The sequence below is a fragment of the Cucurbita pepo genome, chromosome LG08 (assembly GCF_002806865.2).
Source record: "Cucurbita pepo subsp. pepo cultivar mu-cu-16 chromosome LG08, ASM280686v2, whole genome shotgun sequence".
NCBI classification, from domain to species: Eukaryota; Viridiplantae; Streptophyta; class Magnoliopsida; order Cucurbitales; family Cucurbitaceae; genus Cucurbita; species Cucurbita pepo.
Genome location: NC_036645.1, coordinates 966,372 through 989,762, shown reverse-complemented (window position 1 = coordinate 989,762; position 23,391 = coordinate 966,372). Strand labels below are relative to the sequence as shown.

The 23,391-nt window shown below is 37.8% G+C and overlaps 4 protein-coding genes across 6 annotated transcripts; 3 read left to right on the top strand and 1 right to left on the bottom strand.

Annotated features, from left to right (window-relative positions):
- Positions 1 to 393: 393 nt before the first annotated feature.
- Positions 394 to 5,069, bottom strand: LOC111801048 (protein high chlorophyll fluorescent 107). Its single transcript, XM_023685014.1, has 8 exons — positions 4,472 to 5,069; positions 4,164 to 4,307; positions 2,933 to 3,238; positions 2,761 to 2,820; positions 2,415 to 2,660; positions 2,195 to 2,305; positions 1,069 to 1,245; positions 394 to 990 (listed from the first exon to the last, which is right to left on the bottom strand). Exons 1-8 carry the CDS (start codon positions 4,955 to 4,957, stop codon positions 616 to 618), a joined length of 1,905 nt encoding a protein of 634 aa, XP_023540782.1. The 5' UTR covers positions 4,958 to 5,069; the 3' UTR covers positions 394 to 615.
- Positions 5,070 to 6,367: 1,298 nt separating this feature from the next.
- On the top strand, positions 6,368 to 7,129 carry LOC111801049 (dirigent protein 11-like). Its single transcript, XM_023685015.1, has one exon. The coding sequence runs from the start codon at positions 6,452 to 6,454 to the stop codon at positions 7,109 to 7,111; it is 660 nt and encodes a 219-aa protein (XP_023540783.1). The 5' UTR covers positions 6,368 to 6,451; the 3' UTR covers positions 7,112 to 7,129.
- Positions 7,130 to 8,036: 907 nt separating this feature from the next.
- Positions 8,037 to 14,254, top strand: LOC111801045 (phytochrome B-like). Of its 2 annotated transcripts, XM_023685011.1 has the most exons (5): positions 8,037 to 8,677; positions 9,098 to 10,591; positions 10,655 to 11,468; positions 12,493 to 12,786; positions 13,806 to 14,254. In XM_023685011.1, the coding sequence occupies exons 1-5, from the start codon at positions 8,506 to 8,508 to the stop codon at positions 14,023 to 14,025; spliced, it is 2,994 nt and encodes a 997-aa protein (XP_023540779.1). In that variant the 5' UTR covers positions 8,037 to 8,505; the 3' UTR covers positions 14,026 to 14,254. The 2 variants fall into 2 exon arrangements, with proteins under 2 accessions (XP_023540779.1, XP_023540778.1); XM_023685010.1 differs by having other exon boundaries at positions 8,037 to 10,591.
- A 674-nt stretch (positions 14,255 to 14,928) lies between these two features.
- Positions 14,929 to 22,178, top strand: LOC111801047. Of its 2 annotated transcripts, none has more exons than XM_023685013.1 (16): positions 14,929 to 15,302; positions 16,009 to 16,203; positions 17,271 to 17,345; positions 17,486 to 17,653; positions 17,927 to 18,090; positions 18,605 to 18,823; positions 18,989 to 19,115; positions 19,307 to 19,495; positions 19,689 to 19,775; positions 19,869 to 20,023; positions 20,188 to 20,307; positions 20,991 to 21,216; positions 21,374 to 21,433; positions 21,504 to 21,677; positions 21,755 to 21,864; positions 21,945 to 22,178. In XM_023685013.1, the coding sequence occupies exons 1-16, from the start codon at positions 15,105 to 15,107 to the stop codon at positions 22,108 to 22,110; spliced, it is 2,433 nt and encodes an 810-aa protein (XP_023540781.1). In that variant the 5' UTR covers positions 14,929 to 15,104; the 3' UTR covers positions 22,111 to 22,178. The 2 variants fall into 2 exon arrangements, with proteins under 2 accessions (XP_023540781.1, XP_023540780.1); XM_023685012.1 differs by having other exon boundaries at positions 19,689 to 19,787.
- The last annotated feature ends 1,213 nt before the right edge of the window (positions 22,179 to 23,391 follow it).

Sequence of the window (23,391 nt, the reverse complement as noted above, 5' to 3'; positions counted from 1 at the left end):
AGGCCCCCATGCAAGGATGACACACAAGAAATGGTATCATAGTCGTACCGGGTAGAGTACTAACGAGGACGTTGGATCCCTAAGGGGGTGGATTGTGAGATCCCATATCGGATAGAGAATGGAACGAAACCTTATTTGTATTAGTGTAAAAACCATTTCCTAGTAGACACGTTTTAAAACCTTTAGAAGAAACTCGAAATGGAAAACCCAAAGAAAACAATAGTGAGTTTGGATTGTTACATGGATAGTATGTTAAAAAATTAGGTTGATTCGATTCAACCATGTCGATCCTGAAAAAAATCATGAAGCTACCTAACTATTTTTCATTTATTTAAAATTAACTAAACTAAAATAAGTTGATTCAATCTAATCTGTATCCTCAAACCATTAAGAAGCACTAGAGATCAGACTCAGAGAACATCAAGAATTATAAACTTACAAAGTTATTTACATTATGGCTTCTTTTAGACATGTAGAACTCCATCAAAGAAGTGTTTTCTTCCTTGATCCCTGCAGCTATAATAACAACTTTATGAATGAGGGAAGCTTAGACGTACAAAACATTTGTTCCATTAAGAACCTTGTTTTCTCTGGAATGAACTATAAGATCGATCCTCAAGTAGATGAAGATGCTGTTCTTTGGCTCTCTGAAACAGCCATTTCTGGTCTGTTTTCTGATCTCATTTGACTTCTTTGATACTTAAATCTTTTGGGTCGAGTTGTTTCGAGTTGAATTTCGAGTTTCGACGTGTCTATCGACAACTTTTTCATCATAAAGGCATCCAAATCAAACCCAGTTTCACTGTCAGCCACACTAGAGGAGGCAGCCGAGTCGTCTAATGAGGCGTTTCTAGCGCCTACATCTGCTACTCTTGACATGGCGAAGGGGTCTTGCTCCAGCTTCAACAGCCTCTTTATGCTATCAAGTGCTGGGTCAATAACGTCTAAGATCCCCATAACCCACGAGGCATCATCCACAACTTCTGTTCTCTGTTGCAACACAGCCTTCATTTACTTACCAATGGTTCAGAAAAACTAACTCAAATTTCAAAAAATTAAGGTTCTGACCTGCTGGAAGTATAGATTTCGAATTTCCTCCGCTCGGATTGCGTTCCCTTGATCATCTTCCAGTGCTGCCCAGGTCATCCATGTTACATAACTCTGAGAGTTTATGCTTAGAGAGGATCTATATAATCTTCTAGCTGCTGATAGGTTGCCTGCTCTCTGTTCTAGAACACCCCAAGCCTGTATTAAAGCAATCAAAGTAAGTAATATTTTGATTCCAAGCCTGAATTAAAGGTTCTCGAACTTTGATAACAAAATTAGAACATAACTCCAACAAGTATTCCTATCATTTTCTACTTCCTTCTACCATTCATCCATCTTGTGTCTGTCTGTACGACAGCCCACTGCTAGTCCATTTTGGCCCGTTATGTATCGCTATCAACTTTACGGTTTTAAAGCGTGTTTGCTAGGGAAAGGTAGAATGCTTCGTTCTTCTCTCCAACTAATGTGGGATCTCACAATCCACCCTTCTTGGGGGCCAGTGTCCTTGCTGGCACACTGTCCAATAACCTGGCTATGATACCATTTGTAACAGTCCAAGCCCACCGCTAACAAATTTTGTCCACTTTGGCCCGTTACATATCGTCGTTAGTCTTACGGTTTTAAAATGTGTCTCTCACAATCCTCCCTCTTGGGAGTCCAACGTCTTTGTTGGCACACCGTTCAAAGAGGACAACATCTGCTAGTGGTGGGCTTGAACTGTTACAAATGGTATAAGAACCAGGTTTCAAACCATGTGCCATTGAGGTTACTGGGACTCCAAAGAGGGTGGACTGTGAGATCGCACATTAGTTGGAGAGGGGAACTAAGGATTCTTTATAAGAGTATGGAAACCTCTCCCTAACAGATGTGTTTTAAAACTATAAGGCTAACAGCGATATGTACTTGGGCTGTTACAAATGGAATCAAAGTCAGTCACCAGACAATGCGAAGCACTGGTCAAAGTAGGGCTAGATCCTCTCTATAGTAAACGCATTTAAAAATTTTGAGGGGAAGCCCAAGAGGGAAAGCCCAAAGAGGACAATATCTACTAATGGTGAGACCGTTACAATGTCAAAATCGGCCTGCTTTGGCCAACCATCCAAATTTTGAAACCAAATTTATAATTCAACAACTAGCATTTGTCTACCTGAAGGCATCGAGCTGCACTCTCACTAGCTGAGTCAATCAACAATGCTCTTTGATACAGCTCCCTTGCTTTCCCTATGTTACCTTCTTTCCATTCCATCCATCCCCAAGCCTGCATAAGCCATGGTTTAAGTTTTGTCAAGAAAAATGGAACCCCAACAAAAGATCTGATCAGAGTTTGAGTGGAAAATCCTTCTACAAGGGAATGGATATTAACATACAATCCACACTGGTTGGTGCTTGGGGTCCAGTTCAGATGCTCTCCTAAACAAAACTCGAGCCAGGCTTGCAGAGGAGTTCTTATACTCTAATAAACCAAGAGACTGAAGAAGAACAGGGTCTCTTGGATTTAGGACATGGCCTATCTTTAAAAGTTTCCTTCCCTTCTCGATATTTCCTATATTAGCTTCAAAGAGCCCCCATATGTGCCACGCAAACCTGTTCTTGGGGCTCGCCTGGATGGCTTTCTAGGTAACAAAGAAACAAATGAACTTGTTAATGAGGGAAATGAAAGGATCTACTAAGAACTCATCAACAGTTAAACAAGAAAAGGGAAATCAAAATCACCTCAAACAGTTGTCTAGCAAGAAGGTTGTTCTCCCGCTGCATCTCCAGCTGAGCCCATGCCTGCCATACCATGATCATGTCCAAATTACTGAGGGGATTTGGGAGATGAAAGTAATGATCAAATTTCAAAACAGAATCAGGGCAATGGAAAATGGGGTGTAAAAGAACTTACAAGCCAACTAGCACAGCTTTTGGGGTTGCACTTGGTAGCCTGCTTAAACAAATAACGCGCCTGCTCGTATCGATTCGATTTGGCTTCGAGCAGGGCGAGTGTTTGATAGATATACTCATTCCCACCACAGTATTTGAGGCCTTTGGCTAGTAGATTCCTGGCCTTCTTGAGGTTCCCCTGCTTTAGCTCTAGCACAGCCCAGCCATGCCATGCGGCAATGTGCTTCTTGTTGGCTACTGTGGCTGCATCAAAGAGCTCTCTTGCTTTCCTGATATTCCCCATCCTGCTCTCCAGAACAGCCCAGCACTATATCAAGTGTGCAATTAGTGGCTAAGATTTGAGAAGATGTAACATAAACCTGTTTCCAAATATTTCATTATAGCCCCAATTCAGCTTGTTTTTTTTTTGGTCTATCAAGGGGTAAGCGGGTCGGTTTCGGTTGGCTTCCTTGACCAAGACTGCTTATGAATTGGTGTATTAGTTTTACACAAAATGATTTTTTTTTTTCACACTCCACTCTACTCGTCTTCAAGACAGCCCTACTCCGCTTCGAGAGACAACAAGGGTTTTAAGTCCCTAAATTTAGCATATAACCGGTTGAAGATTGTTGAGAGGGAGTTCCACATTAGCTAATAAAGAGGACGATTAATGGATTTATAAGTAAGGAATACATCTCCATTAGCATGAGATCTTTTGAGGCACCTAAAAGCAAATCCATGAGAACGTATGCTCAAAGTGGACAATATCATACTATTGTGGAAGTTCGTGATTCTTAACATGGTATCATAATCATGCCCTTAACTTAGTTATGTCAATAGAATCCTCAAATGTCGAACAAAGGGAGTACTTTGTTCGAGGGCTCCAGAGAAAGGAGTCGAGCCTCAATTAAGGAGAGGCTGTTCAAGAGCTCTATAGGTCTCAGGGAAGGCTCTATGGTGTATTTTGTTCGAGAGAGGATTGTTGGGAGGGAATCCCACATTGGCTAATTAAGAAGACGATCCTGGATTTATAAGTAAGGAATACATCTCCATTGGTATGATGCCTTTTGGGAGAAACCAAAAGTAAAACTATGAGAGATTATGCTTAAAGTGGATAATATCATACAAGTATAGAGAGTCGTGGTTCCTAACATAACTTTGAATCAACCTTCAATCAAGAGCTTATTATTACTGCCATCAGGAAAAACTAGAGAGATAACTTTGGGCTCATAAAAGGCAGGATTCAAACTGACCTGCCAAATGTAGGAGTTCTCGCCTTGGGTGGCTTGGCAGCCTCTCTCATACACAGCTCTGGCGTCGGCTGCTTTCATTTGCTTGCTCAACATCTTCCCCAATGCTACGTATGCCCGCCCATCCTCCGGCCATTTATCTATACACTTTCCCAACCAAATCACGCGCTAAATTCAGCCCCAATATTTTATTATAAAAAAATGCTTCTTACTTTTTGAATTTCATATATGATAGAACCAAAAACTAAATTTGTGAAGTTACGAAGGATTAAGATTAATAAAGGAATCCTAAATTTCTGAGAGAAAAATACCTTCTGAAGGACTTGCCGTGCTTCATCATACAGAAAATTCCTCGCCATCATCTTCGCTTTGTACAACGCCAAATCCAAATTGATAATCAGCGGCCTTTCTAGGGCACTCGAATCCACCCGATTCTCCGGTTCAAATATCGGCATCTTCTTCGCAATCTCCGCTAGCCCTAGTTCTATCACCGAAGAACTCTCATCTTCCGCCTCCTCGCCGTCGCCGGAATCTTCACCGGTAAACTCCATTACCGGCCGCCGAACTCTAAGAACCTCCTCCGACGCCTCTCTGTTCTCGCCGTCCAACGACCGATCGGAGGAGAGAACCGCCGTCGAGGACTCCCTCGAAGAACAGCAAACGGAGAGGGAGCTCGGAGCGAAATGGAGAGGTATAATCAAATTTTTGCATCTGTATTTCGAGAGATTGTTCGGATTTTGAGATGAAGAGAACAGATTGAAGCTTGTGGTTGAAGGAGATGAAGAGAAGACTTGCATTTTTTTTTTTTTTTTCTTTTTTTCTCTCTGGAATTTGTTCAACGGATTCAGCTCTGTGATTTTGCTTTCGTACGTGCTCTGGAGAAGAAGAAGAGTGATGGGAAATTACGTTTCTGCCCTTCACGTAGTACCGTCTGTACGCCTTTCTAAAGTGGAAGACTTGAAAGGGTATATTCGGGATTCTGGTGGCTAAATGTGACTGGTGTGAGCTTGTCCACGTGGCAGTTAGTGGAGTGGCTGTGCACTTTAATCCTTTGAGGTAGATTTTATACCACGTGGAGGAATTTTGTTGGTTGATTTTGTGGATATTTGATATTCTGCAGATAAATATCCGATACCGAGTTGGGAGCGATTCTTCGTAAAAGCTGGTACTGAGTCACCATCGAGTCAATGAAATTCTTGCATACGTGGCATTGTCTCCTTATCTTATTATTACCTATCTTTTTTTTTTTTTAAATCCAAACTAAAATTTTAAAATTAAGACCAATTTCGTAACTATTTTATTTTTTATTTTTAAAAAATTTGTTAACTTTTCTTGTCGTTTCTCCATAATATATATTTTTATTTATTTTTAAAATAATTGAACTCTTAATTAAAGTCTAAAAATAAAAATAAAAAACAAATTTTTTATTTTTTTAGTTGTCAAATTTTAGATTAAATTTTTAAAAATATATATAAATAATAGATAATAGAATAATTAAACAAATTCTTATAAATGGTATTTATAAGCCTAATTAAAAAAAAATAGAATAAAACCTATAAAAATAGTTTCTCGAAAAAAATACTTCGGAACACGACACTTCACAATGGTATGATATTATACACTTTGAGCATAAGCTCTCGTGGTTTTGTTTTGGGTTTCCCCAAAATGGCTTACCGTCAAAAGAATACGACTCTTCACAATGGTACGTTATTATACACTTTGAGCATAAGCTCTTGTGGTTTTGCTTTGGGTTTCCCCAAAATGGCTTACTGTCAAAAGAACACGACTCTTTACAATGGTATGATATTATAATAAGCTCTCATGGTTTTGCTTTGGGTTTCATCAAAATGCCTCACACCGGAGATGTATTCATTGATTATAAATTCATGATCATTCCCTAAATCAGTCGACGTGGGACTCTCATCCAACACCTCTCATCAAACAAAGTACGTTCTCCCCTTAATCGAACTAAGCTTTTTTATCTCTACTAAATTGACGTTTTTTTTTTTAAGTTGAACCAAACTCAGATCAAGAAAAAAATATCCACTCTGTCTCTACTAAATCGAAGCTTTTTAAAGTCAACCAAGCTCGGATCCTTAACCGAGGTCATATAAGCTTAGCGAATCTCTCATTTTGTCATTTAATTTGTATTATTTTAGAGAGAGAGAGAGAGATAAAAGGTGACAAAACAAAAAACGCCAAAAGTAAAGCCAAATTATGCACTTAAACAATTGAAAACAGAGCACTTGAAAGAAGTAGAAGTGAACAAACAGAGTTTCCAAAGCATCAAAATGATCAAACCAGAGGAATATTCACCAAAAAAGAGAACAAAAAAATTGAATGATAAACAAACAAACAAACCTTCCATCTTCAATTTCAGATCGATCAAATCAATGGCGATTTCAAATCTCCTCACCTTCACGAACTCCCTCCTCCTCGCGATCCTCGCGATCCTCGCGATCCTGTGCTCCAATGGCTTCCCGAACCTCTTCAAGCCCCAATCGAACCAGACGAACATCGTCATCTACGTCCACGACTACTTCACCGGAGAAGACGCATCGGCGATCGCAGTCGGCGGCAGAAAAGGATCGGAATCGAACGTTCTGGAGTTCGGAACCCTAATCGTGGTCGACGATCCGGTGACGGAAGGGCCGAGGATCGACTCGAGAGAGATCGGAAGGGCGCAAGGTATGTACATAAACTCTCAATCGGACGGAAAAGGACTGTATATGGTATTCTCGGTGATTTTCACCGGCGGCGAGTTCAGAGGGAGTAGTTTGGAGATTCAGGGCTCGGATTTGTTCACGTTGAAGGAAAGGGAATTTGGAGTGGTTTCCGGAACCGGTTTTTTCCGGTTCGTTAAGGGGTTTGGGATTATGCAAACCGAGAATATGGATTTGGTTCATTTGAGAGCTGTTATTAAACTCAATATTACAGTAAAACACTATTGACCGTAATTAGTTGAGCTATGTTCATATCTCTTTCTTTCCTTTGAATTTTATTAAAAAAATTATTTTAATTTATCGAGTTTTACTAAAATATGATATTTAGATAATATATTTTAATAATTAGTTAAGAAGTATATTTTAGATATATGTAAAGGATTTGATTATGAGAGTATACTTTATCTTATTTACAAAATTTATTTAATTATATATTTTCCATCTTTTTTAGTTATTAATCGATAGTTTGGATCCTATTTAAACGGTTATAAACGAAGATCAGACTTTCGATCCTATTTCCATTTTTATTTCTCGTTCTTAACGGGTTTGAATAATTATCCTAATGGTTCTTAAGCTAAGTTGTCGGTCAGTTGCTTAATACAAAATGATAGTGAATTTAATTTTTTAAATTATGTATAATTTATTATTATTATTTTAAGCTCGGTTCCTCAAAATAAGTGTTATTTTATTTTATTTTTATTTTCACTCGAAATGATAGTTTTACTCATTGTTAGAGGTTTATCGCAGTGGTTGATAGTGGACAGTAATTATTGAAATAGTAAATTGATCCTTAAATATTTAAAATCAAAATTTTTTAATAGATTTACATTAAAGATTAGAATAAAATAAAATATAATTTAATTATAAATTTAATGGTTATACTTATCAAACCATATAATAATTAAATGAGTTAAAATTTCAATTTTATTTATTGACATTTTTAACATTTAAATTAAATTGTTTATAAAACTATTTATGATAACTTTATTAGCAAAAGTTGAAGCTTATAATTTAAGCCAAAAAGAAATTAGTTCAATTTTTAAAGAATAAAAGTGGAATTTAAAAAGCTGTTAATTATTACCAGCTTTTCTCTTTAATTTCAGTTATATATATTATAAATAAATAATAAAATAAAATAAACACCGACTTTTCAGCTTCCATGGATTTCACAAGCACACAGCTCTGTCGATGAACAGAGAGGCGAGAGAAGCCACAGAGAGAATGGAGAGAGAGAAAGCAGCAGAGAAGAAAAAGAGTCCTCGAAGAACAAATTAGGATTTTCTTCTCCTTTTTCGGTATATATATATATATATATATATATATATATATGTATATATGTATTTCAAATACTGAAACAACACTCCGGTTTTGCTAGTTCGTTCTTTTTACGTACGACTGAAAGCTCTCAATTCGTCAAGTTTTTTTTTTAAGCACCTAGTGATGAGAGTTTTGTTGTTTTCATTTCTATGAACTGATTTTGATTTTGTGAATTTTGATCTCTTGTTCTTCGTCGGAGAATCGTGCTTTCTCAGCTCCGGCGCCGCTGTGTACTGAATTGAGTATCCATGGTTAGGATTTGAGGAATTTGTGAAAGTTAGTGGAAGTAAATCGCCGTCTGAAAAATGGTTTCGAGTAATCGGGGGACGAATTCGCATCAGCAACAAGCAGAGTCCTCGAACACGAACACGAACACGAACACGAGCCATATGCGATCTAATCGTACAGAATCCATCAGCAAAGCCGTAGCGCAGTACACCATCGATGCTCGTCTTCACGCAGTGTTTGAACAGTCAGGTGAGTCCGGTAAATCTTTTGACTACTCACAATCTATTAGAACTTCGACACAATCTGTGCCGGAGCAGCAAATTACTGCTTATTTATCGATGATTCAAAGGGGCGGCCATATCCAGCCCTTTGGATGTATGATAGCCATCGATGAGGCAAATTTTCGGGTTATTGCTTATAGTGAAAACACTAGGGAATTGCTTGGTCTTACTCCTCAATCAGTGCCAAATCTTGAAAAGATAGAGATTCTCACAATTGGAACTGATGTACGGAACTTGTTCACTTCCAATAGTGCAATTTTGCTTGAGAAAGCATTTGGGGCTCGAGAAATCACTTTGTTAAACCCTGTTTGGGTTCATTCTAAGAATTCTTTGAAGCCATTTTATGCTATTTTGCATAGGATTGATGTCGGAATTGTGATTGATTTAGAGCCAGCAAGAACGGAGGATCCTGCCCTTTCTATTGCTGGGGCAGTCCAATCGCAAAAGCTTGCAGTGCGTGCAATTTCTAAGCTACAAGCACTCCCTGGTGGAGATATTAAACTGTTGTGTGATACTGTGGTTGAGAGTGTTAGGGAGCTTACTGGATACGATCGAGTTATGGTGTATAAGTTTCACGAAGACGAGCACGGTGAGGTTGTCGCTGAAAGCAAGAGGCCTGACTTAGAGCCATACATTGGATTGCATTATCCTTCTACTGATATTCCTCAGGCATCGAGGTTTTTGTTTAAGCAAAACCGTGTTAGAATGATTGTCGATTGCCATGCTTCTCCAGTTCGTGTAATTCAGGCTGCAGGGCTTATGCAACCTCTTTGCTTAGTGGGTTCGACTCTTCGTGCTCCCCATGGCTGTCATTCTCAGTATATGGCCAATATGGGCTCCATTTCGTCGTTAGCAATGGCGGTTGTTATCAATAATAACGACGACGAAGCTATTGGTGGGCGAAGTTCAACGAGGCTTTGGGGTTTGGTTGTTTGCCACCATACTTCGGCTCGGTGTATTCCGTTCCCTCTCCGGTATGCATGTGAGTTTCTAATGCAAGCATTTGGACTTCAACTTAATATGGAATTGCAATTGGCTTCACAGATGTCTGAGAAACATGTTTTGAGAACTCAAACTCTTTTATGTGACATGCTTCTTCGTGATTCCCCAACTGGCATTATTACTCAGAGTCCAAGCATCATGGACTTAGTAAAGTGTGATGGGGCAGCTCTTTACTATCAAGGGAAGTATTACCCTCTAGGCGTGACGCCAACCGAAGCCCAAATAAAGGACGTCGTGGAATGGTTGCTAGCTTTCCATGGCGATTCAACTGGTTTAAGTACAGACAGCTTGGCCGATGCTGGCTATCCAGGGGCAGCCTTGCTTGGTGGTGCAGTTTGTGGAATGGATGTTGCCTATATCACCAAAAGGGATTTTCTCTTCTGGTTCCGATCGCACACAGGAAAAGAGATCAAGTGGGGCGGCGCAAAGCATCACCCAGCGGATAAGGACGATGGTCAAAGAATGCATCCACGTTCTTCGTTCAAGGCATTTCTAGAAGTAGTAAAATCGCGTAGTTTACCGTGGGAGACTGCAGAAATGGATGCTATTCACTCATTGCAGCTTATTCTTCGAGATTCATTCAAGGATAACGCTGCAATCAATTCGAAAACAGTTGTGCATCCTCAACTAGGGGATCTCAACTTGCAAGGGATCGATGAGCTCAGCTTGGTTGCTAGAGAAATGGTCAGGTTGATCGAGACTGCAACTGCTCCAATCTTTGCTGTAGATGTCGACAGCTGTATCAATGGATGGAACACTAAGATAGCAGAGTTGACTGGGCTTGCAGTCGAGGAAGCTATGGGGAAATCCCTAGTTCGTGATCTCGTGTATAAAGAATCTGAAGAAATAGTCGACAAACTCGTTTCCCGGGCTTTAAAAGGTAGGTAGCTCAGTTACTTATGGAGCTTTTTTGGTCTATATTATAGTTGTTTTATAAATGCAGGTGAAGAAGAAAAGAATATAGAGATAAAAATGAAGACATTTGGGCGAGATCCAGATGATCAAAGACAGCCAATTTTTGTGGCTGTCAATGCTTGTTCTAGCAGGGACTACACTGATAACATAGTAGGCGTTTGTTTTGTTGGTCAAGATCTTACCTGCCAAAAAGTGTTCATGGACAAATTTATTAGCATACAATGTGATTATAAAGCCATTGTTCATAGTCCCAGTCCTCTTATCCCTCCAATATTCGCTTCGGACGACAATACGTGTTGCTCGGAATGGAATACCGCCATGGAAAACCTCACCGGATGGTCCAGAGAAGACATAATTGGAAAAATGCTAGTAGGGGAGGTTTTTGGAGATTGTTGTAGACTGAAGGGGCCAGATGAATTGACCAAATTCATGATTGTCTTGCACGGTGCAATTGGAGGGAAGAACAATGAAAAATTCCCCTTTTCTTTTTATGACAAAAAGGGGAAATATGTGCAGGCTCTGTTGACAGCAAATAAGAGGATGAATATGGAGGGGCAGATTGTTGGAGCTTTCTGCTTTGTTCAGATTGCCAGTCTTGAATTGCAGCAAACTCTTAGAATGCAGAGGCAACAGGAGAAGAACCGGTTTGTAAGGATGAAAGAGCTGGCTTACATTTGCCAGGAAGTGAAGAGTCCTTTGAGTGGTATACGCTTTACTAACTCGCTTCTGGAGGCTACGGATTTGAGTGAAGACCAGAAGCAGTTTCTGGAGACCAGTGTTTCTTGTGAAAAGCAGATGTTAAAGATTATAGAAGATATGGATTTGGAAAGTATTGATGATGGGTGAGTTGTTCTTTAACAATTATCTGTCTATTATCGCGAGGTTTTATGTCACTTGAAGAGGGGAACAAAACATTCCTTATAAGGGTGTGGAGACCTCTCCCTAGTAGACGCGTTTTAAAACTGTGAGGCTGACGGTGATATGTAACGGCCCAAAGTGGATAACATTTGTTAGCGGTGGGCTTGGGCTATTACGAATGGTATCAGAGCCAGACACCGGGCAGTGTGTCAGTGAGGACACTGGCCCCCACGAGGGGGTGGATTGTGAGGTCCCACATTGGTTGGAGAGGGGAACGAAACATTCCTTATAAGGGTGTGGTAGCCTCTCCCTAGTAGACGCGTTTTAAAGGCATGAGGCTGACGACGATACATAAAGGGCCAAAACGGATTATATCTGCTAGCAGTGGGTTTGGGCTCTTACAAATGGTATCAGAGCTAGACATCGGGTGGTGTGCCAGCGAGGACGCTGGCCCCCAAGAGGGGTGGATTGTGAGGCCTCACATCGATTGGAGAGGGGAACAAAACATTTCATTTCTTATAAGGGTGTGGAAATCTCTCCCTAGTAGACGCATTTTAAAACCGTGAGGTTGATGATGATATGTAAGGAGCCAAAACGGACAGTATCTGCTAGCGGTGGGCTTGGGCTGTTACAAATGATATCAGAGTCAGACACCGAGCGGTGTGCCAGTGGAGACGCTGGCCCCTAAGAGGGGGTGGATTGTGAGATCCCACATCAGTTGGAAGGGGAACGAAACATTTCTTATAAGGGTGTGGAAAACTCTCCCTAGTAGACGCATTTTAAAACCATGAGACTGACAACCATATGTAAGAGGCCAAAGCGGACAATATCGGCTAGCAGTGGGCTTAGATGGTTACAATCATAGTAATTTTTATGCTAAATTGTTTATTTTAGGCTCGATCTTGCTACCTTTCTCCCCTGCTTTTTTGGATTTATGTAAACCATTCTCATTTGGCAATAACATGTCTCGAGAAGAGTAGCTAATTTTCTGATTTGTTTTGGAATCAGTACAATGGAGATTGAGAAGGGGGAGTTCTTACTGGGAAGTGTTATTAATGCTGTTGTTAGTCAAGCGATGTTACTACTCAGAGAAAGAAACTTACAACTGGTTCGTGATATACCAGAAGAAGTAAAGACTATGGCTGTATATGGCGATCAAGTGAGAATTCAACAGGTCTTAGCTGATTTCTTGTTGAACATGGTGCGTTACGCACCGTCTCCGGAAGGCTGGGTAGAATTACGTGTCTGTCCATTCCTGAAGCAAAACTCGGATCGACTTCGTCTCGCACGCACCGAATTCAGGTACTTTAATGTTCAATCATTCTTCCCAATATGTTTGAGCTGAAGATATTGGAAGTTGAACAAAAAGAACATGATGTAGATGTTAAAAATCACGAACCTCTACAATGGTATGATATTGTTCACTTCGAGCATAAATTCTCGTGGCTTTGCTTTTGGTTTCCCCAACAAGCCTCATACCAATGGAGATGGTATTACTTACTTATAAACCCGTGATCTTTCCTTAATTAGCCAATGTGGGACTCCCTCCCAACAATTCTTCTCTCGAACAAAGTATACCATAGAGTCTCGAGCAATCTCCCCTTAATCGAGGCTCGACTCCGTTTTTTGGAGCCCTCAAACACAATACACCATTTGTTCGACACTTAGGTCACTTTTGACTACATTTTCGAGGCTAGCCTCCCCTGAGACCTATGTAGTCCTCGAACAACCCCCCCTAATCGAGATTTGACTCTTTTTTTTGGAGCCCTTGAACAAAATACACCATTTGTTCGACACTTGAGTCACTTTTGACTATTCCTTCTAGGCTAGCCTCCCCTGAGGCCTATAGAGTCCTCGAACAACCTCCTCTTAATCAAGGCTCGACTCCTCCCCTCAAGCAAAATATACCCTTTGTTCGACACTTGAGTCACTTTTGACTACACCTTCGAGGTTCACAACTTCGTTGTTCGACATTTGAGGATTCTATTGACGTGGCTAAGTTAAGGGCATGACTCTGATACCATGTTGGGAATCACGAACCCTCCACAATGGTGTGATATTGTCCACTTTGAGCATAAACTCTCGTAACTTTGCTTTTAGTTTCCCCAAAAGGCCTCGTACCAATGGAGATAGTATTCTTTTACTTATAAATCAACGATCTTTTCCTTATAAATCAACGATCTTTTCCTTAATTAGCCATCGAACTCCCACTCAACAGTCCTTAATAGTTTAATAGTAAATGCATAGTTATTATGTTTCCTTGTTTCAACAATAGCATTAGTTCCATAAGCAAATGGCTAACATATGTTACTATGATGAAGGATTGTATGCCCTGGGGAAGGTCTACCTCCTGAGTTGATACAGGACATGTTTCACAGTGGGCGATGGGCGACTCAAGAAGGATTAGGGTTGAGCATGTGCAGAAAGATTCTGAAGCTCATGAATGGTGAAGTCCAATACATCAGAGAATCTGAAAGATGTTATTTCTCGATCACTCTCGAACTCCCTTTAACAGAGAGAGCCCTCGGCGACATCGGTTAGCTTCTTTGACCATATACTCGTGTAGTTTTCCAGCCATTGTTTATGAGCAAAGCTCCGAGCATACACGTCGTCGTCGTCGAAGCCATGTGATATAATTGGTAGGTGAATAAAGATTGTTTATGCTTGTGTTTATGTACATCACAACTTTGGGTAGATTATTTTTGCTTAGGTTTTGTAAAGTGGATAATTTGTTTTTTTTGTTTTTTTTTTAATAAATATTTTATGAGTATTTAAGCTTTTTAAAGTACATTATGTGGTCAATAAAAATATATTAGTTAAATTAAAATAATATATAAAAGTACAAAAAAGGTTAAAAAGTTAATAATTAATTAATTTTAGAGCCATTATAATAATAAATAGAAGAGATTTTTTTTGTTCACTCAGACAAATATTTTAAAAAATAATTTATTATTATTATTATTTTAATTACAAACTCCAAACGACCCACCTTATATAAATCTAAATTTAATAAAAAGAAAATGTCAATTTATCTAAATTCACAAGATTTTTTTTTTTTTTTGGTGAAAATGTAAAAATTATGTTATAATAGTTCATTAAAGCATAATATTGGTAAAGTTAATTAATTAAATTATTTTTACTAGTTTTTTAAATAATTTTTTTAAAAATATTTTAGAAAGTTAAATTGATAATATTTTGTTTATGTTAACTTTATATTTGATTTATTTGCATAAATAAATTTATTTATATTTGTTCATTCAGTCAATTTTATTTTATAAAATAATTACCGGAAGAAAATTAAATAGAGAAATATATTTAAAGTTTTTTTTTTTAATATTTATTATTAAAAAAAAAAAAGTTGCATTGTAAATACAATTTAATATAAAGTTTTTATTATTTCGATTAAATAACCAATATATAAATAATCTCGACGAATTTTCTCAGTTCAGTTCGCGTCCACTGGCTCTGCTGCTGATCAATTATCTATCCTCCAATTCTAACATTTGATCGTCAATTTCTTGATTTTCTTTCATGTTTATGGAGACGTAATCGCAGCGTCAATCGCAAACCGAGCAGTCAAAGAAGAAAGGATTCGGGAATTGCAGTTGATTCTCAGTTCCATGGCTGCAGAATTGAACTCAAGCTTATTATTATATGGTTGTGTTTTTGTTTTCGTATTGCTTGCAGTTCCATTGGAGTCGGAAGCTCAAGCTTTCAGGAGAGATCTGGGACACCCTCACTGGCATCACGGAGCCTTCCATACCGTCCGAGATAGTGTTCGACATGATGTTCGTCGCATGCTTCATTCACGAGCTGAGGTATTTCTCTTGCTGTATATTCTTCCATACCATGATTCCGCATCCTTGATTCTGTAATCGTTTACTCGAATGAAATGCAGTGGCCATGATTAGATTATCTTTGTCGCGCTCGCTATTGAACGACGTTAGAATGATTAGGAGGAATAGAGAGTTTCAGATTTGCGCGTTATGTGCTCTCTCTCTCTTCTTTCCTCCTCAGTGTTTTCGATTGAAGGCATTATTGCTGTCGATCAAACTCGAGTACGTACAATCTTTGGCTATCATGGAGGAATGCTGTTCATGGAATCGAGCTATGGACTCACATTTGAATCCATTTGTCGAATTGTGGGAAGGTTATCCTCGTTGATAGGTCTGCATTGTTGTTATCCTTTGTAAGGGAGTAGCGGTGACCTTGATCATCTTTTGTGATCTTATGATCATGCTTCGGTAGTCTTGACTTGTTTATTTTAGTCCTTTGACATCAGCATGGATTGACCTATACCTCTTAGTGAGTTTCGACGTGTAAGGACTTGTAATTTTTCGTTAACTTTTTATTGCTAGTTGCCTTGGTTCTTCATAACTTGTGAACTATGAAATATTATGATGCATATTACCCATTTACAAAAATAGCTAAAAAATTAGAACATGTTTGATTATGATTGACAAACTCATTTCAATGTATAGGTTCTCTACTGCTCATGTAGAAACTAATAAAAGCATTACACAGGTTCCCTTTCAGGTTCCACTTGAAGTGAACATTATCCTTATTGGTTTAAATGGCGATGGAGCCTACCGGTACTTCGTAGATTCACACAAGCTACAAGAGTTTCTTAGAGACTGCTTCCCGTCTCATAGGCCATCATGTCTCGAGACTGGCGAGCCCATTGACATTGAACATCATATCGTATATAATGCATTTCCTGTAAGTTTCATTTTTATTTTGTTAAGTAACTCACACTCTTACAAGACTTTGATTTATATTTATTAGACTATAGCTCCCTTTGCACTTGACTTCATGTTTTTGAACTGATAACTTCCCGAAAGTTATATCTTTATTTTTATTGATTAAATACAAGCATGCTTGGTAAGTCCTACTTCCATTGTAACATATTTCATCTTTTAGGGTCTTTTCCCTATCCATTATATTTAGCATGGTCTGCCAAAATTAGCATAGGTACCACTAGAGTGCTTTCTACGCCTAGATAGACCATGAACTAGATCAGAACCATTCTTAACGTGTCCATAAGAAGTGATCCCATTTTCTTTCATCATTTGGGTAGAGATCAAAGGTCTTGAACAACGGATGATAGGAATACCAGTTATAGTTCCTGTTATCCGAAAAGGAATCCTTCCCGTGATTATTTTCCCACTTCCATTTTCCTCCCCTTTACATCAAGTGGTTGTTATAGAGATAGAAATAGTCATAGATAATTATGTGATGATATACTTCCAAATGGGATAAGATAATTCATACTCAAATGGAGGAGGTCATAGAGAAACTCTTTTTATTTCTTTCTTTTGAACTTAGTGAAGAACCTCATCTCCTTTGTCAAGGACAAAAAAGTGGGGATTCATTGAGAAAAATGAAAGAGATACAAGACCGTACAATAAACAACTCAACAAAAAACAAAAGGTTGAGAGGGAGTCGAAAAACAACTGTAGAACTCCAATCCAACCAAATCAAACTAGGATTATAATTACAAAAGAGCCTATCAATTGACGCCCACAAGGAGACATTAAAACTAGCCCCCTTCATAACCCCCTCACACGATTTTTCCGCCTCTCTAAACATCCTGTTATTCTCTCAAAATCTAGATACCCCAAACAATTGCAAAAAAACTAGTTCGCCACTTCACTTTGCTTTTCTCTCAGAAGGCATAAATAAATCTGCTTGCACTCATCAATTTGAAATGATACTTTTCTTAATGAATATTGTATTTTTGTACAAAAAGCTCTTTAGTTTAGCTACTATATTTTGCACTGCTACAGGCAGGTCAGGCTGAATTGATAGCTCTTGAGAAAGCGCTGAAGGAGACCATGATTCCTGCTGGAACTGCAAGAGAGGTGCAAATAAAGCTTTGTGCTGCTATTTTCTTCTTCTTCTTCCTCTTTTTTTATTTTTTTTAATTTTTTTTTAAATATTCTTTTATATGTAGTTTTGGGGAAGTTTGTTAACATTTATTTTTGTACACATACATTTCCAGACTGATTTTGGAAGGGATGTTCCTTTGTTTGAGGTTGAAGCAACAGCAGTTGAACCTGTGTTTCAGAAGTTATATTCCTATATATTTGACACGGAGAATGAGGGATATGCTACTGCTGAGAGGGATAGACTAATGCCAATTGCCATATTTCTTGTCAACTTTGATAAGGTTTGGTGACTTTGTCTGCATCAAAACTTTCAATACAAATTTTAGGTGACTTTGTCTCCTTGAGAAAGCATAAATTTTTCAATAAATTTTACATTTAATATTCTTGTCTCTGTCAGATGAAGTGCTTTTTTCTTTCTTTTTATTTTCCTCTGTTGTCTCATGGAACATCCTTTTTATTTGTTTGTGAAGATCTACCGTCCTTAAAAAAATTTCTTTCTACTGTCATCCTTTGTTGCTTTAGTTTCATTTTGTGTTTTACCGTCTCTTTAACAGGTCAGAATGGACCCCAGACATAAAGAAATTGATCTTGATAGTTTAATGCATGGGAAACTTGACCAGCTAAATGAGGAAGATATGAAAAAACAAGAAGGAGATTACATTTATCGTTATCGATATGATGGAGGAGGAGCTACTCAAGTTTGGCTGGGCTCTGGCAGGTATTGTTTGAAAGTTCCCTGATTTGGATAACTATGGTTTGTTTTTAGATATATTTGGGGAGTCTTGCTGTTTCTATGTGGTTTCATTGCAAATTGTAATAAATTAATGGTTAAATTTAATTTTATTTATGTGTTTTGAGTGGTTAAGAGAACTATCATTAAACACAGACAAGCTTAGTGGAAGTTACTAAGTTGTGATTGTTAATGTTATTCACACGCTTTCAGTGATTGATGTTAATAGTGGAGCTAAGTGGAGTGCTTAATTTTATTTCTCAAGTGGTTGAATCCATATCATTAGACCTACTGTGATCACTGCCACTGGTATCGTAATGAAGGCTGATCACTGTGGTGGTAGGTCAGCTTGTCTTTGAGCCCAACCAGTGTAATTGTTTTTTATTTCTTTGATGATGGAATGTGCATATGTTAATCTTTTCTTTGTTGTTCAACATTGTAACTAGAGCTCTCTTATGTTATTACAGTTCTTTTAGGGTCTAACATTCTGTGTTGTATTCAGATATGCTGTGATTGATCTCTCAGCTGGCCCATGTACATATGGAAAAATTGAAACTGAAGAAGGAAGCGTCAGTTCTAGAACTCTACCACGATTGAGGAACGTGCTATTTCCAAGAGGATTTGGTGCAGCTACTGATCATTCTACCCATGATAATTTTTTGGGGCAACTTGCTGCCCTAGTATCAACCACTATTGAACATGTCATTGCCCCGGATGTCAGGTTCTCTCATTTCATCCATTTCATTTTATGTTTCCTAGTCTATTAGTTTTGTTGCCTGCATACTGCAGAAGGCTAGACCCTAGAGAAGAACTGGCTCACATGGAGTAGGAGTACTGATGGAACTTGATGAATAGTGTCTTATTCTTATTTATTCCTTGTGTGTAGGTTTGAAACTGTCGATATGATGACAAGGTTGCTTATACCTATAATTGTCTTGCAAAATCATAATCGATACAATATTATGGAGAAAGGCTACAATTACAGTATAAATGTTGAAGCAATTGAGGCAGAGGTAAGACCCTTGCATTGAATATGGTATAAAGTTCTACGAATGATGATGCTAAAACTTTTATTTATCTGAGTTATAAATGGTAACAAAGTTATTCATTGTACTAATACGGAATGTTAACATCCTCTACATTTGGGTTTATGGTTTGATATAGAACACAAACCTCTTCATGTAAGTGTTTCACGTTATTTCAGGTTAAAAAGATGGTTCATGCTGGGCAAGAAGTAGTGATAATTGGTGGTGCACATTTATTACATCGTCATGAAAAGCTGGCCATAGCTGTTTCAAAAGCAATGCGAAGCCATTCCCTACAGGAAACAAAGAATGATGGTCGTTTTCATGTTCATACCAAGACGTATTTGGATGGAGCTATCCTTAGAGAAGTAATTGTTGTGTTTTTATCAATACAAAACTTGACCATTTTGTTTACCTGATATTGATATTGTTCAGGGAATTCAATCTACTATATGGTTTACATGGACTAGTTAAGTAGCATCCATGTAACAGCGTGACCATTGGACATTTTTAGCATTCTCGTTGATGCTATTCAGTGAATAATTGGTTAATTTGTTTCAGGAAATGGAAAGGTCCGCTGATGTGCTTGCTGCAGGTTTGCTTGAGGTGGCTGATCCATCTTTATCTGATAAATTTTTCCTTCGTCAGGTTAGCATAAAGGTTTGTTGTTAGTATATTGTGTGGATTGAAATACTTCACCAGTGAACTTTAGTTAATGATCTATATTTTGGCGTCTAACAGCACTGGATGGATGACAGTGATGTTTCAATTGATTCAGTACTGAAACACAAACCTCACTGGGCTACATATCAAGCAAAATTTAGCAAGAAGGTGAAGAAAACCGAAAAAAAGCCGGGGGATTTGCATCGAACTTATGGAACTAGGATACTTCCAGTGTAAGCAACTCAAACTCAGGTTATAAAAGAGGGTTTTGAGAGGGAGAACGGGAGAAGTGTAAGGATTAAAATCAGCTTTAATCTTGATGACTTGAATATTTTACTATTTTGACATTTAATAGTCATTAAGATCCAAGTTCATGCCATCGTTTCCTTTTTTTCAGTTTTGTCCTATCATTGGCTGACGTTGATTCAAGACTCATGATGGAGGATGACAGCCTAGTTTATGCAAGCAAAAATGTTGTCATAGTACTCGAGCATCAAAATGAGAAGATACCTTTGAGGTGAGTGAAAACTTACATCATTGATGAATGCAAGTAAATCCACAATCATCTTATTAGTTTACAGAGTGAAATCATTTACACAAACCTTCCTGTACGTATTCTTGTGAATTCCTGTTTGAACTGCTGGTAAATTGAAAATAGAAATACAACGAAAAATGTTTCTCACCATAAGTCATATGATTACCGATAGATTAAAAATTACTCTAGAACGCATCGTTGATTGTTTTTCTTCTTCCTCTTATATGACTGGTTTAGACTGTCCCAATGTTTGTAGCAGTGGTCTCATTGAAGTCCGTGTATAGTTTACCCTCATGGAAGGTTTTAGACTATTTTGGTACCTTCAAAATGCTTAGTCTAAGCTTGCTCGACTTCTTAGGCATATAGATAACCATTTGGTTTTTGAAAATTGTATTTGTTTTCTCATCAATTCTCTTCAATGAGTTTCATCTTTCTTGACAAAACATTTGAATTCTTAACTAAATTCCAAAAACAGAAACAAAAACAAATGTATGCTGAGCCCCGTATAAACAGTTAGTTTGGTGCTTCATCGGTCCTCAACCAACTTCTCTAGCTGTGTAGTATTAGCATGCCGTTTGTGAAGTAGGGAACTTGGTGAGTTCTCTTTCCTTTTTTACGACAGTCGACTCATTTTCAATGTAGCTCAAGTGTGTTTTTTGGTGTAGATATGTTTCCGAAACACACAGAAGATATGCCGATCCATCGCAGGCACAACGTCATATATTGGCTGGGCTTGCTTCAGCTGTTGGTGGGTTGACTGCACCTTATGAGAGAGCTTCTCATGTTCATGAGAGGGCAGTTGTAAATTGGCTCTGGGCAGCTGGTTGTCATCCATTTGGTCCATTCTCGAACACGTCTCAAGTCAGTCAAATGCTACAAGATGTTGCATTGGTAAGAACAACTTATGTATCTCCAAAGTCCTATGGCCCTTAAGGCCATCGAACATGATTGGCGTTTGAGAGATAATTTGCCCAGCCTTTTCTCATTTACTGCTATCATTGCAATTTGCTGAATCATGTTTCCCGTTTTCGACCTCCTTCCCCGACAGAGGAACATAATATATGCACGTGTAGATTCAGCTCTTCACCGAGTCCGAGATACATCAGAGGTAACCTAATTTACATCTGACATTCTAATCTTGGATGAATTCGGTTTGATCATTGTTTATTTGGTATCAGGCTGTCCAATCCTTTGCAGCAGAACATCTAAAAACTCCACTTGGCGAACCAGTAAAAGGAAAGAAGAACAAGACAACAACCGACGTATGGTTGGAGAAGTTCTTTAAAAGAACCACCAACTTGCCCGAACCATTTCCCCACGAATTAGTCGAACGACTCGAGAAATACTTGGACGTAAGTCGCTTAACATGTCAATGATACTACTTTCAGTAACCAAAAGCTCTAAACATTATAACCGATTCATAAAACAGAACCTCGAAGAACAGCTCGTGGATCTGTCGTCGCTATTATACGACCATCATTTAGAAGATGCAGATTGGAACAGCTCGGAAATATTCCAGAGCTCCATTTTTACGCAGCAGTAAGCTACAATGGTTTTAGAGTTTTGTTGAATTGTAGCATATAGGGTTCATAATAATATGATGTGTGTGGATGGTGTAGGTACGTGGATTATGTGTTGATCGAAGAGAGGGAGAAGATGAAGTGCTGCAGCATTCAGTATAAATACCCAGTGGAGTCGTCTCAGAATTACATGTATGGAGGAATTCTTCTAGCTGGGTTTGTAGTTTACTTTCTTGTCATCTTCTTTTCATCACCAGCCCACTAACTAACACTATTTATAATATATTAACACGACTCTCAACCAATAAGAACTTAGATAATGATTTTCTTTCACTTAATTTGAACACATTTAATTCCCCATTTACGTGGTCTTTGATGCAAAAAAAATAATATAAATTTTATACTTATAATCATATCCTCTTCGTTATACTTATAATTAATGCAATTTTATTTAGACCATATTTGTTATAGGAAATGAGAAATTTACATGACTATTGATAAGGGCTAAGAAAGCTCTATACAAAACATGATTAAATTTCATGGCATCAAATTGAGTGTAAACTACGTAAATCAATCAATAGTGAAGGATCAATTATAAATAAATCGAAAACATATGGCGTTGAAATTGAAGGATCAATTATAAATAAATCGAAAACATATGGCGTTGAAATTGAAGGATCAATTATAAATAAATCGGAAACATATGGCGTTGAAATTGAAGGATCAATTATAAATAAATCGGAAACATATGGCGTTGAAAGTGAAGGATAGGATTAATTATAAATAAATCACAAACCTATGGCGTTGAAAGTGAAGGGAAGGATTAATTATAAATAAATTGAAATCAATTATAAATCAATCAGAAACATATGGCGTTGAAAGTGAAGGATCAATTATAAATAAATAAATAAATCAATCAGAAACATNGAAACATATGGCGTTAAAAGTGAAGGATCAATTATAAATAAATCGGAAACATATGGCGTTGAAAGTGAAGGGAAGGATTAATTATAAATAAATCACAAACCTATGGCGTTGAAAGTGAAGGGAAGGATTAATTATAAATAAATTGAAATCAATTATAAATCAATCAGAAACATATGGCGTTGAAAGTGAAGGATAGGATTAATTATAAATAAATCACAAACCTATGGCGTTGAAAGTGAAGGGAAGGATTAATTATAAATAAATTGAAATCAATTATAAATCAATCAGAAACATATGGCGTTGAAAGTGAAGGATAGGATTAATTATAAATAAATCACAAACCTATGGCGTTGAAAGTGAAGGGAAGGATTAATTATAAATAAATTGAAATCAATTATAAATCAATCAGAAACATATGGCGTTGAAAGTGAAGGATAGGATTAATTATAAATAAATCACAAACCTATGGCGTTGAAAGTGAAGGGAAGGATTAATTATAAATAAATTGAAATCAATTATAAATCAATCAGAAACATATGGCGTTGAAAGTGAAGGATCAATTATAAATAAATAAATAAATCAATCAGAAACATATGGCGAAAGTGAAAGACGGCGATGA

Coding starts and splice junctions, on each gene's coding strand:
- LOC111801048 (XM_023685014.1), bottom strand. CDS start 4,957: ATGCAAGTCTTCTCTTCATCTCCTTCAACCACAAGCTTCAATCTGTTC. Junction 3,239..4,163: donor AGAACTCCTACATTTGGCAG/GTCAGTTTGAAT, acceptor CACTTGATATAG/TGCTGGGCTGTTCTGGAGAG. Junction 2,306..2,414: donor AGCACCAACCAGTGTGGATT/GTATGTTAATAT, acceptor TGGCTTATGCAG/GCTTGGGGATGGATGGAATG.
- LOC111801049 (XM_023685015.1), top strand. CDS start 6,452: ATGATCAAACCAGAGGAATATTCACCAAAAAAGAGAACAAAAAAATTG.
- LOC111801045 (XM_023685010.1), top strand. CDS start 8,506: ATGGTTTCGAGTAATCGGGGGACGAATTCGCATCAGCAACAAGCAGAG. Junction 10,592..10,654: donor CGTTTCCCGGGCTTTAAAAG/GTAGGTAGCTCA, acceptor TTATAAATGCAG/GTGAAGAAGAAAAGAATATA. Junction 11,469..12,492: donor TTGGAAAGTATTGATGATGG/GTGAGTTGTTCT, acceptor TTTTGGAATCAG/TACAATGGAGATTGAGAAGG.
- LOC111801047 (XM_023685012.1), top strand. CDS start 15,105: ATGGCTGCAGAATTGAACTCAAGCTTATTATTATATGGTTGTGTTTTT. Junction 16,204..17,270: donor TCGTATATAATGCATTTCCT/GTAAGTTTCATT, acceptor GCACTGCTACAG/GCAGGTCAGGCTGAATTGAT. Junction 21,678..21,754: donor GACTCGAGAAATACTTGGAC/GTAAGTCGCTTA, acceptor TTCATAAAACAG/AACCTCGAAGAACAGCTCGT.